This window comes from Ctenocephalides felis, unplaced genomic scaffold (genome assembly GCF_003426905.1).
Source record: "Ctenocephalides felis isolate EL2017-DRISC unplaced genomic scaffold, ASM342690v1 CF-g0.4_SCAFFOLD_01170, whole genome shotgun sequence".
Lineage (NCBI taxonomy): Eukaryota > Metazoa > Arthropoda > Insecta > Siphonaptera > Pulicidae > Ctenocephalides > Ctenocephalides felis.
In genome coordinates, this window is record NW_020537324.1 from 62,989,886 (window position 1) to 63,005,732 (window position 15,847).

The 15,847-nt window shown below is 29.1% G+C and overlaps 3 protein-coding genes across 3 annotated transcripts; 1 reads left to right on the plus strand and 2 right to left on the minus strand.

The window, feature by feature from the left end:
• Positions 1-3,635: 3,635 nt before the first annotated feature.
• Positions 3,636-7,094, plus strand: LOC113367529 (calmodulin-A-like). The gene is made up of 4 exons (XM_026609129.1): positions 3,636-3,734; positions 5,058-5,196; positions 5,742-5,960; positions 6,892-7,094. The coding sequence occupies exons 1-4, from the start codon at positions 3,636-3,638 to the stop codon at positions 7,092-7,094; spliced, it is 660 nt and encodes a 219-aa protein (XP_026464914.1).
• A 566-nt stretch (positions 7,095-7,660) lies between these two features.
• Positions 7,661-11,492, minus strand: LOC113367531 (Fanconi anemia group I protein-like). Its single transcript, XM_026609130.1, has 11 exons — positions 11,338-11,492; positions 11,068-11,262; positions 10,841-10,992; positions 9,968-10,073; positions 9,689-9,899; positions 9,422-9,615; positions 9,093-9,257; positions 8,851-9,034; positions 8,564-8,780; positions 7,934-8,138; positions 7,661-7,873 (listed from the first exon to the last, which is right to left on the minus strand). The coding sequence occupies exons 1-11, from the start codon at positions 11,368-11,370 to the stop codon at positions 7,661-7,663; spliced, it is 1,875 nt and encodes a 624-aa protein (XP_026464915.1). The 5' UTR covers positions 11,371-11,492.
• A 417-nt stretch (positions 11,493-11,909) lies between these two features.
• On the minus strand, positions 11,910-15,213 carry LOC113367532. Its single transcript, XM_026609131.1, has 11 exons — positions 15,106-15,213; positions 14,919-15,029; positions 14,759-14,853; positions 14,444-14,692; positions 14,046-14,275; positions 13,458-13,800; positions 13,183-13,391; positions 13,026-13,105; positions 12,207-12,319; positions 11,982-12,139; positions 11,910-11,920 (listed from the first exon to the last, which is right to left on the minus strand). Exons 1-11 carry the CDS (start codon positions 15,196-15,198, stop codon positions 11,910-11,912), a joined length of 1,692 nt encoding a protein of 563 aa, XP_026464916.1. The 5' UTR covers positions 15,199-15,213.
• Between the last annotated feature and the right edge of the window lie 634 nt (positions 15,214-15,847).

Consider the following 15,847-nt stretch of genomic DNA (forward strand, 5'->3'; position numbering starts at 1 on the left):
TAACTGATTAGTAAATACATATATATTAATACTACTGATAATTATCCTCAATAGATAAAAAATATCTAAACTAATCAATTTGTATCTGTCACTTTACTACCTTTTATGAATTAATGTAAAAATTTACATTTAACGTCCATCATTACTATTGGATCGTAATAATCTTTTCAAACGTGCGAAAGGTTACAGTTATTTTAATTGTTTTACATTTTAATTATTTTTTTTACTTAATTTTGTTATATTATTTTTGACAGATGTCAAATCTTAATTTAACAGCTAGATACCGTTGTAAAATTTTTAGCATAGCAAGTAAAATAAATTAATAATTCATAGAGATGAAAATGATTAACATGTAACTATAGCAATAACATTTTTATATTTAAAGTGGTTACGAATTACCTTGAACAATTTTGATCTGATGTTGGCCGCTTTCATTTTTTGTTTTAAAAATAATTGCTATGTATACATGAAAAAATAAATACTATTAAATGCTTTCTAATAAATCCTACCATTATTAAGCATCAGTATTTTTGAAAAAGGTCTTAACATCATCTACAATATTTTTCTGTAGATAATGATCAATTTATGTATTTAATTATCCATTGCTCGAACAAAAATTTTAAATTAATTGTGACTGTAAAATCTGATTGTGTATCTGTAGAGCAATGAAACACCAATTTATAATTGAAATCTTAATGAACATTTAGTATTGGTATCTATATAGATGATATTAGATTTTTCATTGTAAAATGCTTGTAATTTTTATAGAAATAAATAAAAAAAAAAGTAACATACGCATTACGAGACCAACAAACTCTTCAAAGTCGATTACACCATCGTCATTGAAATCAGCTTCTGCAGTCATCGATCTTACCTAAATATAAATAAATATTCATTTACTAAAATAAAAATGTAGATAGTTTTCATTGTGATAAATCCCTTAATGTGTGATTATATTATGATAGCTATATATGATATTGCTTTGCAATTTAGATAGTGATAAGAAATAAAACATACTTGATTTTAAAAATAATCAAATATAAAACCTTTTATTTTATTGGTTTTATTTTATAAAATCCATATAAGATTCAATTATCCAAATATAAAATTATCCAAATAAGATTCAATTTGCATAATTTTTGTATTATTTTCTGAATAAAAAGTACCGATACAATGGTTAGTAGTCCTATTATTAGGTGTCTATATATAAAGTCACCTAATTAAAACTAATCAATACGGGTAAATAAATTCATTAATATAATTTAATCGTTAATTGATATAATTATTACATTTACCTGTTGTTCTGTCAATTGCTCGCCGAGTTCGTTCATGATTTGACAAATCTCTTTAGGTTCAATTAAACCATCATTATTTACATCGAATACTTGAAACAATTTTCGCAAGCCATCGCAAATTTGTTCATTTAAATGAATTCTTGTCATGATGGCGCAAAACTTTTTGAAATCTGTAATTACATGCATAATAGAAATGAATTTCAAAATGTCAACATCTATTTATGATAATACAGTGGCGACACATTTCAAATTGAGGGTCTTGGTAAAATTATTTATACAAGATATTCTCCAAAGTTAGGGGTCAGTTTCAAGATATAATAATTATGTTATAAAAATGGCACAAAAGTCTTTCGCAATTATTAATTAATCATATAGGCATACATTAATCACGTGATCAATTTTTTAAAGATTGCTCCTTCTCTTTGGTGATACGTGGAGATATTCCAAATTACACCCCTCCCCCATCAAACATCACATGTATTTTTAGTTCCGAGAAAAACTTGTAAAATCTCTGATTTTTGTTTAAAAAGCTTTGATTTTTCTAAAAAAAAATCAGGCAAAAAATAAATGCACGTGGTATCTTACTACATCCCACCTCCCCGACGTAATATTTCATGATTTTTTGTCAAACCTCCCGTCCCCCCTTAGTGATACGTCGTGATATTTAAAATTACCCCCCCCCATCCCACCAAACATTATGTGTATTTTTTGTTACATATAATTTTCCGAACAAATTTTTCGAATTTACGAAAAAACATACAAATATTGTTTTTTTCTTAATCTAGGTAAAAACTAAATACTCGTTATATCTTACTAGTCCCCTTCCTCCTCCACGTAACTTTTCGAGAATTTTTGTCAACCTCCTATTCCCCTAAAAGTCTCACGTGATTAATGGAGACCTAGACCTATAATGGACCTATAGATTTCCTACCACATACCAGACCAATGTTATGGCAAAGCCATATTACGCTCCGACTTCCATACATTAGGCTACTGAATCATACTGAATACTATCAAAATGTTACGTATTTACTGTGCATTCAGGCGTTTTACATGTAAACTGCAACGTCACTAGTATGTTATGAAGCTGTGCCAGAAAGAAACTGTTATCTAAGATCGTTTTTTTGACATTTGTGTAGTTTCTAGGTTATGTTTTCTATATGACAACCTGAAAAAAAACGCCTGATTGCACAGCAGTATATAAAGTTTTATGTAACATAGTCATAACATTGGTGCGTTATTGGTGCGGCAGAATCGGTCCCTGAATCAGAGTACACAGGGTTCCACAATACTAGTATACCAAGGGTTAAGTAGATCAATCAATTATATTAAATTTATTACTTATTTGCTTCGATTTTCCAACAATTTTTTTAAGACTCTTATCAGAGAGATCACCATTTAAGGATGTTACTGCTTTTCGCATTTGATTTATTGATATTTTGCCAATCCTTTCGGTATCCAGCCTTCTGAAGATATGTTTGTATTTGTCACGCTGCTCTAGGGATAACGAAATATCACTTTTTATATTTATGGGTTCGGACGAATCTAGATTAAAATAAAAACAATTATAACATAATGATAAAAAATAACCCTTTCGCTACGAAAGTGTTTTCCGCAGAAGAGACACTGCTGTACAGGTCAACGTAGGACCAGAAGCAACAACATACCTTATTATTTCAGAATGCTTACGAATGAAAATGGATTTAAATATTAAAAAATACACTTCTAAAGGACAAAAATTAAATAACAAATCAGAAATGTTAATAATTTGTTAATTTCAGCATAATGTCTATAGACGACACCCGTACATACAGGTCGCCGTGCGGATGTCGCCTATAGGCGACGCTCGTAGCGCAAGGGTTAAACTTCACAACAAAAATCTAAGAGGTAGATAAAATTTATTTAAAACTTTTTGCAAACAATCTCAAGATATTGAAAATCATTATTCAATATTATTTAATTAAGATGAAATCGCAAGCAGTAACATAGATTGCAAGGACAACAAAGTATTGAATGCATAGAATTACATTTAATGTATTCCCATGAACAATATAGCAAACTGCTATGATAATATGGAAAATAATTTCTAATAAAATAAATGTCAAAAAATGCCAACCTGTCATAATATTTTTGCATAAGTTGAACGTATTCTTAATATTTTCAACAGCTATCATTTTCACCATTGGTGTTATTTTTATGTTTAATTTTTATTTGGATTTTTTTTACATTTTACATTTTTTTAATTTAAATTTTTATATACAAATGTCAAATTGTCATTTTTGATAGAAGTTTTTCAAACATTTTTTACAATTTTTTATATATTGTTTATTTGATAACGAAATGAGTAAAGCTAAAGACAAAGACAAGAAAAAGAAAAAGGAACCACCATTACCAGAGTTTGAAGATTTCACTCCGGAGCAAATATTATTTTTCAAGCAGGTTAAAGTACAACAATCTATATTAACCCTTTCGACTCGGATGCCGCCGCTCCGGCGACAAAATACATGCAAAGCTCGCAATTCGCGAGTGGAAAGGGTTAAAAATTATATTAAGCAGTGTGTAATATCTAATACATTAACATGATAATGAAATATTTATTTTCTTACATTTTGTGTTAGCAATAGTTCTCATCCTATATGCTTATCCAATCTATCAAAATTTTGCCTAACTAATTTCTAGAAATACCATTAATATTCTATTATTTTTACTAAAGACTTTAATTTCGAAATACCTTCTTCAAAAAAAGTAATAACTACCCGTACCAAAAATTAAAATTTTTAAAAAAGAATGGATTTTTTTAGAACTCTGAACTAGCCTTTTGAGATTTTTTGAATAAACTATTACCTTTTTGAAGAATTAGATTTTTTTATACTTCGAAATATTTTGCATTTTTTTTTCAAAGCAATCGCAATACGTTTTTTAGAAACGAAATAGCGATGCGCGTGGGCGCCGCGTCGCATTATTACGGGTAGACATTGGTACGGAACCTACAGAAAAGTGAAGAAAAACGCTTATTATAATTGAAATAACTATAAAATATGTTATAATTTGATGTGGATATGTCTAATGATCATTTTTGTCCGCCAAATTGCATTTTTTTCACTTTTTTTATTGGATCTCCGAAACCGCTAGACCTGCCTTCTCAAAACTTTCATCAATTTTTCATTTCGTCAAAACAAATAAAATGCAGCTCGATCTGCCTTTACCAAAAACTAATCAGCACGTCTCCTTACCAACACGAATCGAATGTTCATTTAATTATTTAAATCGGTTGACTCGTGCTCCCGAAATCGACGACGAAAATTTGTATCCGCACACACACATACATCCAATTTTTCTAAGGTAAGCCAAAATGTTCAGAAACCTTTGAAACGTAAAGTTGTTTAAACATTTTCAATTTAGATTTTTTGCGATTACTATAACTTACCCTTCGGGAAGTTAATGAATAGTTATTTAATTATTATAATTTTATTTAGAATACAAAAGTTTGTTTGCTTAATTAATTGCAACCTGGATCATGAACTCAGAATTTCTTTTATGATTTATTATAGAGTTAATTATAAAAGTATAATCTCTATTACAAAAATTTAATAACCTCGCAAAAATGGAGAAGTAAAAGCACAGATTGCCTCCTAATAATGTGTTATAAGGAATTACATCACAACAGTTAATAGAACACCAATTATAGTTCAAAACGTTGTTCAAAAAAGAAAAACAATCGTTAAATTAAAACAAATAATTTAGAATAAATATATATTTCAGGTATACTTATCTTTTGATAAGAAAGAAGAGGGTTTTGTACGCCCTAAACATTTGCCAGCCATGTTACGTGGACTAAACACAAATCCAACCGAAGAATTTCTTACGCAGAATATAAATCGCATCACGAAGGAACTAAAAGGTTCTTAGATTTTTTTTATGAACTAAAAGCCTCGTTTTGTCAAAAAATTATTTAAACATTCAGTCAAAGATATTATTTGTAAAAACCGTTTGACCGAAATAACTGATAAACGCCAATTTTATGTAATTTTGTCGAATGAATTCAAAATTTTCAAGTCGATGCAACCGTTTATGAGGCAACGTCGACAAAGGTCAACTTTTAGCCAACATATAGGTACATACTACTACCAAATTATATAAATATATCAAAATATATAAAATCAGTAAATTTGAGTTAAAAATAAACGGTTAAAATAAACGATTTAGAATGACCTGGCATCAAAATATATAAAATCAGTAAATTGGAGTTGCCTCATAAACTGGGCAGGCAACTGCCACCGTTGGCCAATTTTTGGTGTCAAACGATTCAGAATGACCTGACATCAAAATATATAAAATCAGTAAATTAAAATAAAATCATGCTATATATAATATTGTCTTGTGCTTAAATAGCTGTAAGTGTTATGAATACCATAATTTTCATAATAATAATAATATATATTACAGGAGAAATGAGTTTCGAAGAATTTCTTGGGATTCTGATACCTCTCATAAGATCAACAGGAACTGATGAACAAATTCGTGAAGCGTTTCGTACATTTGATCCAGATGGAAAAGGAACAATTGGCGTCGAAGAATTAAGACATATATTAACCACACTTGGAGAACCACTGACCCTTGATGAAATTAATGTTATGATTGTTTTCGCCGATCCTGACAAGGACGGTATAATACATTATGAGGATTTTGTTACTCAAATGTTTAAATAAATAATATGTTATTTATGATTAATGCAGATGATGTTTGGAAGAAAAAAATCAATGAATACATAAATCTTAACTATTATTAAACTTTCCTTTCAAAAGTTAAAATCTTTGTCGTTTATATAATTATTATTAACATTTAACAAAATAGAAATTTTTGCCGATATCGGTTTTTATGTAATTCAATGAAAACAATCTTCTTTAATACTCAACATTGAATCCACATTCCAAGTCCATTGAAGAAGAGCACTTCACTCCAATTGCTTCTACAAGTTTACTACAAGCTTCTACGAATTTTCCTCAAATCGGCATTGAATCCACATTCCAAGTCCATTGAAGAATAGCAATTCACTCCAATTGCTTCTACAAGCAACGGAAACGTGACATTTAATTTGAAAAATCTTTTAGACGGCCACAGACGTTACTGTATATAAGTGCAACTGAATGAATGCGCAACCGGGCGTATTTTCCACAGACGACTCAAGTGTATGTTTTGCGCAAGCATAGCGAATAATGAGGTTTTACTGTAATTGTATCATAATTTTTAGCACATGACAATAATAATATATAGCAACAATTAATACGACTACCACTGGAATAGAAACCAATGGTGTCACAGCAAATAAAATATATCCACGACGCTAAGGACCCGGTGTAAAATCCAGTCTCCTTATCAAAAAAAAACGCACTTGTATTTTGCCATCCAATAAACACTACCATGTTGTGTAAATACATAAATATTTGAAATATGTTGTGAAACTTACTCAAAACTGCAGTTTTATTAGTTCATGACGATCTCCTACTCATCATTCATAATTCACTATGTATACTATAAGATCGTTACTTTCGTCAGGATCGAGGTAAATATGATAACAACGACAGAAATTGAGCAGAGAGGAGTCGACAAAGATGTAGATCTACACCACGTTCTGATGTAGAAGAGTTATTGAGGCGAAGAATTACTCCAGATACTGTTGTAGAAGTGATGGTGACAAATGAAGCTGCTTGGAAAGCCATAGACAGATTTGCGAGAGATGTGGTAATTGACCTGCGCTCTATAGAAAAAGAAAGGGCATATGGGACTTTGCTCTTTTAAAATTTAAGTATAAAATCAAGGTATGAATGATAACATTCTAGATCCACCCCCACGAAGTAATGCCTAACGGCGGTTCCATGGAGGCCATAGACAAGAGCAAAAGACCAGTCTGGAATGCATAAATGCATTTCCTTCCCTATACAAAAAAAAAAATAATAATAATAATAAAAACATCACATTGTGAATCCTGAATTACAAGATACAGAAAATCTCACGTTCAAGTCAAAAACAGGTCTCAAATCACAGAAGCCAGAAAACTTCTGAAAAAAAAAGCCAGAAAACTTCTGAAAAAAAGCCAGAAAACTTCTAAAAAAAGAGCCAGAAAACTTCTGAAAAAAAAGCCAGAAAACTTCTGAAAAAAAGCCAGAAAACTTCTGAAAAAAGAAAGAAATGAAGAAAATGATTGTTTTTTGTGGTTTTGATACAACCAAAGGTAAAAATTGCAAGAAAACCATGTTGGAGATGTAAATGTTTTTTGGAGCGTAATAAAAATTAAATATGTTTCAATTATAAGATACAGAATTAAAATTTAATTATGCAATAAACCAATTCTTGTATAAATTATTTCACTTTAAACGAATTCTCTTAGTTTTACTTCTACAATTATCTGAAGCACTATCTTCAGTAACAGATTCAGCTTCTGTTTCACTTATGGTACTGTCCTCTATAATTGATACTGCTTCCTCTTCAACGGTGCTACTCAGAGCACTTTGCAATGTTTGTAAATGCAAGCGAAAATCTCGAGTGGTCCCAATATTTAAGGCAGCAGTTAAAATGGCCTAAAATATAATGTAATTATATTACCAATTATAATTCTGATTATAATGTTAAAAACCAACCGTGGTTGAACTATTTGTTTTCGATGACAATCCAATAACACTTTTTTTAAATTTCTCAATTGCATAGACTAAATTTGGAATCATTCTAGTTTGTCGAAGAACTTTTGTTTTCTGTTTGTTGTCCTGCATTTCCTCAACATGTGAAATTAATCTATAAACAGCGCCACATAATTTTTTCCCTGCAAGCTTTACTGCTTTGTCAAACCTTTAACAGTTGAAACATTTAGACACACATATAATAAACAATTCATATTGCATATAATAAATAAATAATGGGTAGTACAGCCCTAAGGCAGGTCCGTGTGAGATGAGGTAAACTCCATTCAGGGAAGAAGTAGTGAGAGATTTTTGAAGTAAAACTTCTTTAGGCGCTACTAAGGTGTAAATCCGTACAAATGAAACGGAAATAGCGTTACGCCCGAACTGTACGTCATTCGCTCTCGATGAAATCATTTCAATACGGGTCGATTGTGATTAGTTGTCGTGTATGTGAATAGAGATCTGTGGTTTGAGTACCGGCATCAACGTTATATGCGTACCGATATCAACAAGGAAATCGGCATAGATAAATAATGATTTAATGAAAATCTCTTTTTTATTTTCCCATTGCATATATAATAAATAATTTACCTTGTTCTTACAACTACTGCTGCTGATTCAGTAACTCTCCTAGAAAAATATTTGGTCACATTGAACAAGGTTTCATATAAGCTTTGCAAGGTCTTGAATAAAGTGTCTGTGCATATGCCAGTCGGTATTTGTGAATTACTCAATGAATTCAAGATCATTATTATGTCACAAATATGGGTACAAGTTGAATATTCCTTTTCCTGAAAATAATCATAGCCTGCAAAGACATTTTTAAATACTATTAATATTACTGCTTGTAAAGTAAACAACTATTAAATAATAATCACCAAAATTTGAATTTAAATTTAAATTTTTCATATTCATGGTTACTGTATAATATCCATTTAAATATTGAATAACATAATCTATCCGGTTAAGTTCTTCTCTACATTTATCACAGATCACTTGAACGGTTGCATCCATTGTTTCCTCATTTATGATGCATAAAGAACTAACAGGCTGCACTTGTTCCTGAAATAATATATTGAATATAGTAATTGATAGTAAAGCATAAAAGTAATTGAAATACCTCATTAATAGTCCCCATTATTGAACACACTTTAGCAGCTGCGTTTAAACATGTATCCGATGTAATCCTAATTTGAGCATCAAAAGTTATGTATAAGCTCAGCAATGCTTTTGAAATTGTATTTGAAGTTTTTATTTCTAATAAGGATAGTATCCATTCAGAGGTCTAGAATTTAAAAAAAAATTGACAATTATATTATAACTTACGAATAAATCATTATTAAAATCTTCTATTAGAAAAGCAAAATTGCAATTAACATCTCTATAATAAAGAGGTTCAGATATTATTTTTTGTAAAGCACTTATAAATAGTTAACACAATTCAAATACCTCAAAAGCTAATGTTTCTGCAGAAAGTGATAAATGTTTAATAAATGTTTGCACACATTGTATCAAGCTAAGCACAATTTGATTATTGAAATCAAGAAGAATTTCATTTTTCAAACACTCGTTCAAATAAATTTTGAATTGTGATAGTATGTAAACAAGTGATTCCTGTAGATTATCTCGGCTGTGATCATCACCTGTAACAATAAAGTGTTGTAGAAACAAAAATTATTGACCCGATAAAAGAATTGTACATTATCTTTTACTCACCAAGTGCTGATAAAAAGTGGGACATTTTCTTTGAATAATGTATATCAATTAACTGAAGAATATTGGTGAATACCTCTACTGATGAAACGGTTGTAGCTAAATCAAAATCTGCTAAAACATTTAATTGTGATAAACAATTTTCAAAAAGTATCCTTCCACAGCGAGTGAACAATGTGAAAGACGTTTTTTTCGATTCTTTATCATCTACTTCCTGAATAAATCACCAATAATTAATAATATAAACATAATTGATGAACTGAATATTAAAAAATATTTTACCAATGAGGTACCAATAGTTTCAAAAGTCTGAAGCATTGCTTTTAAGACGTACTGGTGAAATTCGGTACTTGTTTTCAAAATCTTTGAAGAAACGTCACAGGTTTTGCTATAAAAAGATGCCAAAAATTATATATATATATATATATATATATATGTATATATATATATATATATATATATATATATAAAATTTAGATTTTTTTGTTCGATGTTGAGACATATTCTTGCAATATATCTACAAGAGAATGAACTAACACATTTGCAATTCTAAAACTCCAAATCAGTTCAAGACAATGTTTTCTGAACATGTTATTAGTTTAAATCATACTTTCAATACAAAAATCCTATTATTTTACATAAGGAAAAGAATGGTGACCTCAGAAAATTTGCTAAATCTGTATTTATCTTTTTAAACCCCATTTGCGTTAAAAACGAAATTCTGCTCTGTTAGTACATGACTCTTATCATAATATTATCAATATTGTTTAAAAATAATTTACGATCTACTACAAAAAGAACTTTACGATATACTACATAAATCTTTAGTTTAAATTCAAAAAGACAATTGTTATTTTATTATTGTTTATTTTCTTTATTTTTTATATAGGTTTTATATTTTTTACTTGTAATTTTTTAATATGTAATATGTATTAAATTGAACCTTTTTTTAAACTTTGTAAAAATTCTTTTAGATATTGTAAAACATAAAAAAGTTGCTGAATGATGACACACAACAGTGTCTAAAAGTATGAAAAATAATTTATTATTTATTGTTTTTTTTTTACTATATAAAATTACTATTATAAATATATATATAACCGTAAATATATATATAATGTTTCCGATAAAAATAAATAATATTTAATATAATACCTATACAATATTTGCAGCAGATTTGTTAAAATTGGAAGCGTAAGCAAAGATTTAGGAAGTTTCATTTTAGCCACAGGTTTTTGCAGCATAGAATCCGTAGTAGTAGCATTTGTTTTTTTCTTCACTTTTTTCGCACCTTTGGTTCGACTTTTCTGTAATTATAAAAATGTGATTATTCACTGATTCATACATTATCTTTATAACAAGTTTTTAATAACTGGGTTTACCTCAATGCAAGAAATATATGTTTTATAGGTCTTAAATAATTTTAATATGTCTTCCTCAGTATTCTTAGATGATTCATGTGTCCAAAATGATATTTTAAAAATAACTAAACTCTCTTGAAAGAGAATTAATTCATTCAGCATGGTCATATTTTTCACAATATCTGTATTGGTAGAACTATTATCAATATCTTGATCCTACCATTCAATAATAAAAAAGAAATAAAAATAATATGTTATTGATTGATATATAATGATGTTATTTATACAAACCAAACCATAAGCGGCCAAATTATTGTCTCTCATTTTTGTACAAAGATCACTTATATATTCCTTAGCTTCTTTCAAAACTCTGTTATTACTTAAATAGTTTTCTATACTGAGTGCCGTTACTAACACATAAGTTATACATGTGATTAAATTTCCTAATGAATCCTAAATAAATATCAATTTATTTAATCATAATATAGTATTTAAATTTCAACATGAGATAACAATTTACCGATACAAACACAATATCATCACTTGAATTTATTAACCGATCAAAATTTATTTGATTGTTATCATTAATTAGTAAACAGCTCCGCAAATTTCCAAATAGTACCTCCAGAATATTACAACATATTGGTGTATTTATTCGAGCTGCTTCTATTAATGCTAAAATAAATTATTATAAATTGATCATCATAAATGGTGATTGATAAAACTTAATTAATATAGATAATCATCAATTACCACTATACATATCAAGTTTGTTTGAGTTTTGTTTTTTAATGCTATATCTTATTATTCCAAGAAGTTCTAAACAAATAGCTTCGTATGATGAATTATTGCATTTAAAAACTTCATTTTGATCCTGTAGCAAATATAATAATTAGAAAAAAATTAACAAAAAATGGGTGTTATAAATTTATAACTAAAATTAACTTGTGTGCACATCTGAGAAAAAATAGATGATGATCGAGTTAATAGTGTTTGCTGGTCAAGATTAGCACAATTTGGCAAATCGATTTTCAAATTCTGAATTAACAAACAAAGTCCATAAACACCCATCTCCCTGACAAATGTATTATCACTGAAAATAATATTGAATACAAATATCTTTCCACTACAAGCATTATATGTACATATATGGTTTTTACCTCATGAATATATTTTTGCGTATCAACATTATGATAGAATCACGCATAGGTGCCGAATATTTAATCAATGGCATTATTGATTTATATATATACTTTTGATACTTCTCCGATACCTGAAACAAATATATATTAAGAGAATCTAAGCAGCAAAATAAATTAAGGAGTATTATTAGCTCGATAAATTAATTTCCCGCAGGATAAGTTATAATAATCGCAAATAACTCAAAAACTAACACTTTAGCATCTTTTTTGTGTGTTTATGCATGTATCTTCGAATACAAATCAACCGATTTGATTGATTTAAAAAAAACATTCGATTCCTATTGATGGGAAAACATGGTAACTAAATTTTTGCAAAGGCTGTTTTACATTTAGCTCCGTATCTTCGGAATGGGTGGACCTGCCTTTACCAAAAACTAATCACTACTTCTCCCTATCATTACAAATTTAATGTTTTTTGGATCATTCAAATTGAATGCTCCATTGTCTCAAAAATTCGATTTCTATTTTCTGCACTCTTTGCTTCGTATCTCCGTAGCCGCTGGACCTGCCTTTGCCAAAAACTAATCAGCACATCTCCCTAGCAATAGGAATCGAATGTCTTTTATACGATTCAAATCAGTTGATCCGTGCGCCCGAAAACGTGGACGAAAAATTGCGGTCTCACAAAACACACGCACACATTCATTTTTTCTGAGGTATACCAAAATGTTCAAAAACCTCTGAAATGTGAAGATATGCAAAAAATTTCATTTTCGATTTTCGGCCCATTACTATAACTTACTCTACGTAAAGCTAATAATATTTAGGAGATCTTACCTTCAATGCTCCATTTAACAAAATTTCTTGATTTTCAATAAGTGACAATGGTATATACTTAACCATATCATTGAAGCAATCTGAAATGTTAATGAATTAATAATCATATTTTTATACTTTATATTATGTTGTTTACTTCAAAAATTAAATTACATACTTGAATACTTCAATTCCAATTGTGAATCATCAATGTTATTCATCAGTTGGCTAATTATCGAAGAAGCCAAGCTTTTTTGCGTGCGACATAATTTGATCAAGATAATAATACCAATATTATTTAATTGTTTCGAATATTCTCCAGAAAAATGCAGAAAGTTAATAGCAAGTCCTACAAGGCTTTGTGTTGTAACAGCATTTCTCTTAACACTAATAAGCAAATTGTAAATATTATCCACAGCTATAAATAAAATAAGTAGATCCATTTCAAGATACCTAATATGAACCAGCTTCAAAAACAAACTATTTAAATCCTCAGATTCTGTAATTGTTCCTTTGACCCAAGCAGATTTACTGACAAGAGCCGATGCCATAATGTTTCTTAAGCAAGCTACTCGAATCACTTCGTACACTGCATTCTTCAGATCATCAGCGGATGCCAGTATGAGTAACATCAATGATGGAAAGGTAGATAATACAAAATTGGGCCATTTATTTATTGTTCGTAAAGTTTGAATAAAACGTGTAATCCAGTTGCATTGCGGTGAACTAGTCGCTATAGATTGGATGTGCAACAATATCAATTGCTCGGAATGAATTAATTCATCAACATCGGTCCCTATTAATATGTTGATACTTGAGACATATATTTATATAATTATATATAACTAGCAAGAATATTAAAGGAATTAAATATATGCATTACTTGTAAAAATACTTTTACCAACCATTGTATGTTTCAAAATGTGTAATACAAAATAATTTTGTAAGCAAAAATCTACATGTAGGTCAATAATACAATGAAGGACCATAGCAATATTAACATAATTGAGAAAGTGAAACTGTGTCCTTTATGTAACTCACCCATATCGGGAATATCCTGTAATTCTCGTTGGATATAAAGTGAATCTTTATATAACCACATGGAATAATAATGGCATAAAGACAATATAGGGTATATATCACCATGTGTTTCGCACAATTTCAGTAATTCATCAAATAGAGCAGGTAATATTGAAGACTTGACTTTGATCATATTTTCGCATAGTTTACAACTGACTTGATGATACTCATCCTTTGTTAACTTCATTTGCCTAAAATAAACAATAAAAAATATAGTATTATAACAACTTACTATATTATTAACAGAAGTCATTTCAGAGTCTTTTAAGCAACTACATATTTGATTTATTATAAATAAACAATAATTTAATTTTATCTAAAATAAACTATAAACTAAAAAATAAATGTAGCACTCTTACCCAAACATTGACGCTAAAGAAATTATCATATCAGAATTCCATCTAACAAGACATATGGCATTTATAATTTCAGTTTTGAATCCAGCACCAGTGTGACTCTTTCCATTAAAATTCACTGTATTTTGCATAATCAGCATCGAAATTAACATTGGTAGAATCTTACTCCATATCCAAGAGCTTTTCGAGTCAGCGGTGTGTATCATACCAACACATATATTAGTCAATTCTACTTGATATTCAGCTGGCAATCTAAAAATATACAATAAATATATTATAAAATCAACTAACAAGAAAACTTAAATAAAATCTTACCACCTTTTAATTTTATTACAAACTATGTTGATGATTTGATGTTGTGCCTCTGTGACAAGTATATTTGAACCCATTTCGTTCAATATATATTTAATGATCTAAAAGAAATTAGATATAAAACATTACCAACTGAGTCTTTAACTACGAATAATTAAATATTTGCCTGTTGTTGAAGATGATTGGTGGAATCATTATCAGCAAAGCCTTCGAGCAAGTATTTAATCAATTGCGTTGAATCTTTACACGACCATACCGAAGAAATAAATTTAGTTACCTAAAATATAACAGTATTTTTGATTAAAAGCTAACATTATTGTTTCTCATGTAATATACTCAAAATGAGATTTTACAGATTCAAATTTTAACGTGGAGATAAAGCTTCGTAGTTCTTCTAAATCTTTCGTTTGCTCGTATCGTATTAATTTGCTTTTTATTGCACTCATTTTAAAATATCTATTTTTGCAAAATAGTTTTCTTGTGTTTAGAAGTTTTTAGACTGACAAATTTAAATTTGACAGTTCTCTTAACAGACATTGGAATAATGTCATAATGGCGTCATTAATAACACTGCCATGAACACAGATACATAGAACCATCATAGAACGTAGTCTCAGAACAAAACCCGCGTTTATTATGCACAGTTTAGTAGTCGGCCACCAGTTGCACATTTAGCGCTAGTGAGCCGATGTCAAAAGCAATACGAGCAATACCACAGATAAAAAAAGAATATGAAATCAAATTTTTAAAACTGCTAAAGGTTTTTTGAAAACTTTGAAAAAATTAGATTTTTGAGAATTACAGAAAGTTAGTACTTTAGGAATTTTTATATTTTCAAAACGGCTAAACTTGCCTTTGCCAAAAACTAATAAACACGCCTTTCCATCAATTCGAATCGAATGTTTTTTTGAATTATTCAAATCGGTTGATTCGTGTTCCCGAAATCTTCAACAAAAATTTGTATTTGCAGACACACATATCTATTATATCCAAATCTTTAGAAATCTTTAAAACGTAAAAATATGTAAAAAAAAATTATTGTTTTGGTTTTTTACAGTACCTACCATATGGGGAGTTAATTAATACTTATCTGAT

Excerpts from the sequence above, each read along its gene's own strand:
- LOC113367529 (XM_026609129.1), top strand. The coding sequence starts at position 3,636 with ATGAGTAAAGCTAAAGACAAAGACAAGAAAAAGAAAAAGGAACCACCA. Across the intron at positions 3,735-5,057 it reads AAATATTATTTTTCAAGCAG|GTATACTTATCTTTTGATAA; the intron begins GTTAAAGTACAA and ends TATATATTTCAG. Across the intron at positions 5,197-5,741 it reads CATCACGAAGGAACTAAAAG|GAGAAATGAGTTTCGAAGAA; the intron begins GTTCTTAGATTT and ends TATATATTACAG.
- LOC113367531 (XM_026609130.1), bottom strand. The coding sequence starts at position 11,370 with ATGAGAGACAATAATTTGGCCGCTTATGGTTTG. Across the intron at positions 9,616-9,688 it reads CCACTTTTTATCAGCACTTG|GTGATGATCACAGCCGAGAT; the intron begins GTGAGTAAAAGA and ends TTATTGTTACAG. Across the intron at positions 8,139-8,563 it reads GCAGTAGTTGTAAGAACAAG|GTTTGACAAAGCAGTAAAGC; the intron begins GTAAATTATTTA and ends CAACTGTTAAAG.
- LOC113367532 (XM_026609131.1), bottom strand. The coding sequence starts at position 15,198 with ATGAGTGCAATAAAAAGCAAATTAATACGATACGAGCAAACGAAAGAT. Across the intron at positions 14,693-14,758 it reads GTTTGTAATAAAATTAAAAG|ATTGCCAGCTGAATATCAAG; the intron begins GTGGTAAGATTT and ends GTATATTTTTAG. Across the intron at positions 13,392-13,457 it reads TTGAAGCTGGTTCATATTAG|TGTTAAGAGAAATGCTGTTA; the intron begins GTATCTTGAAAT and ends TTTGCTTATTAG.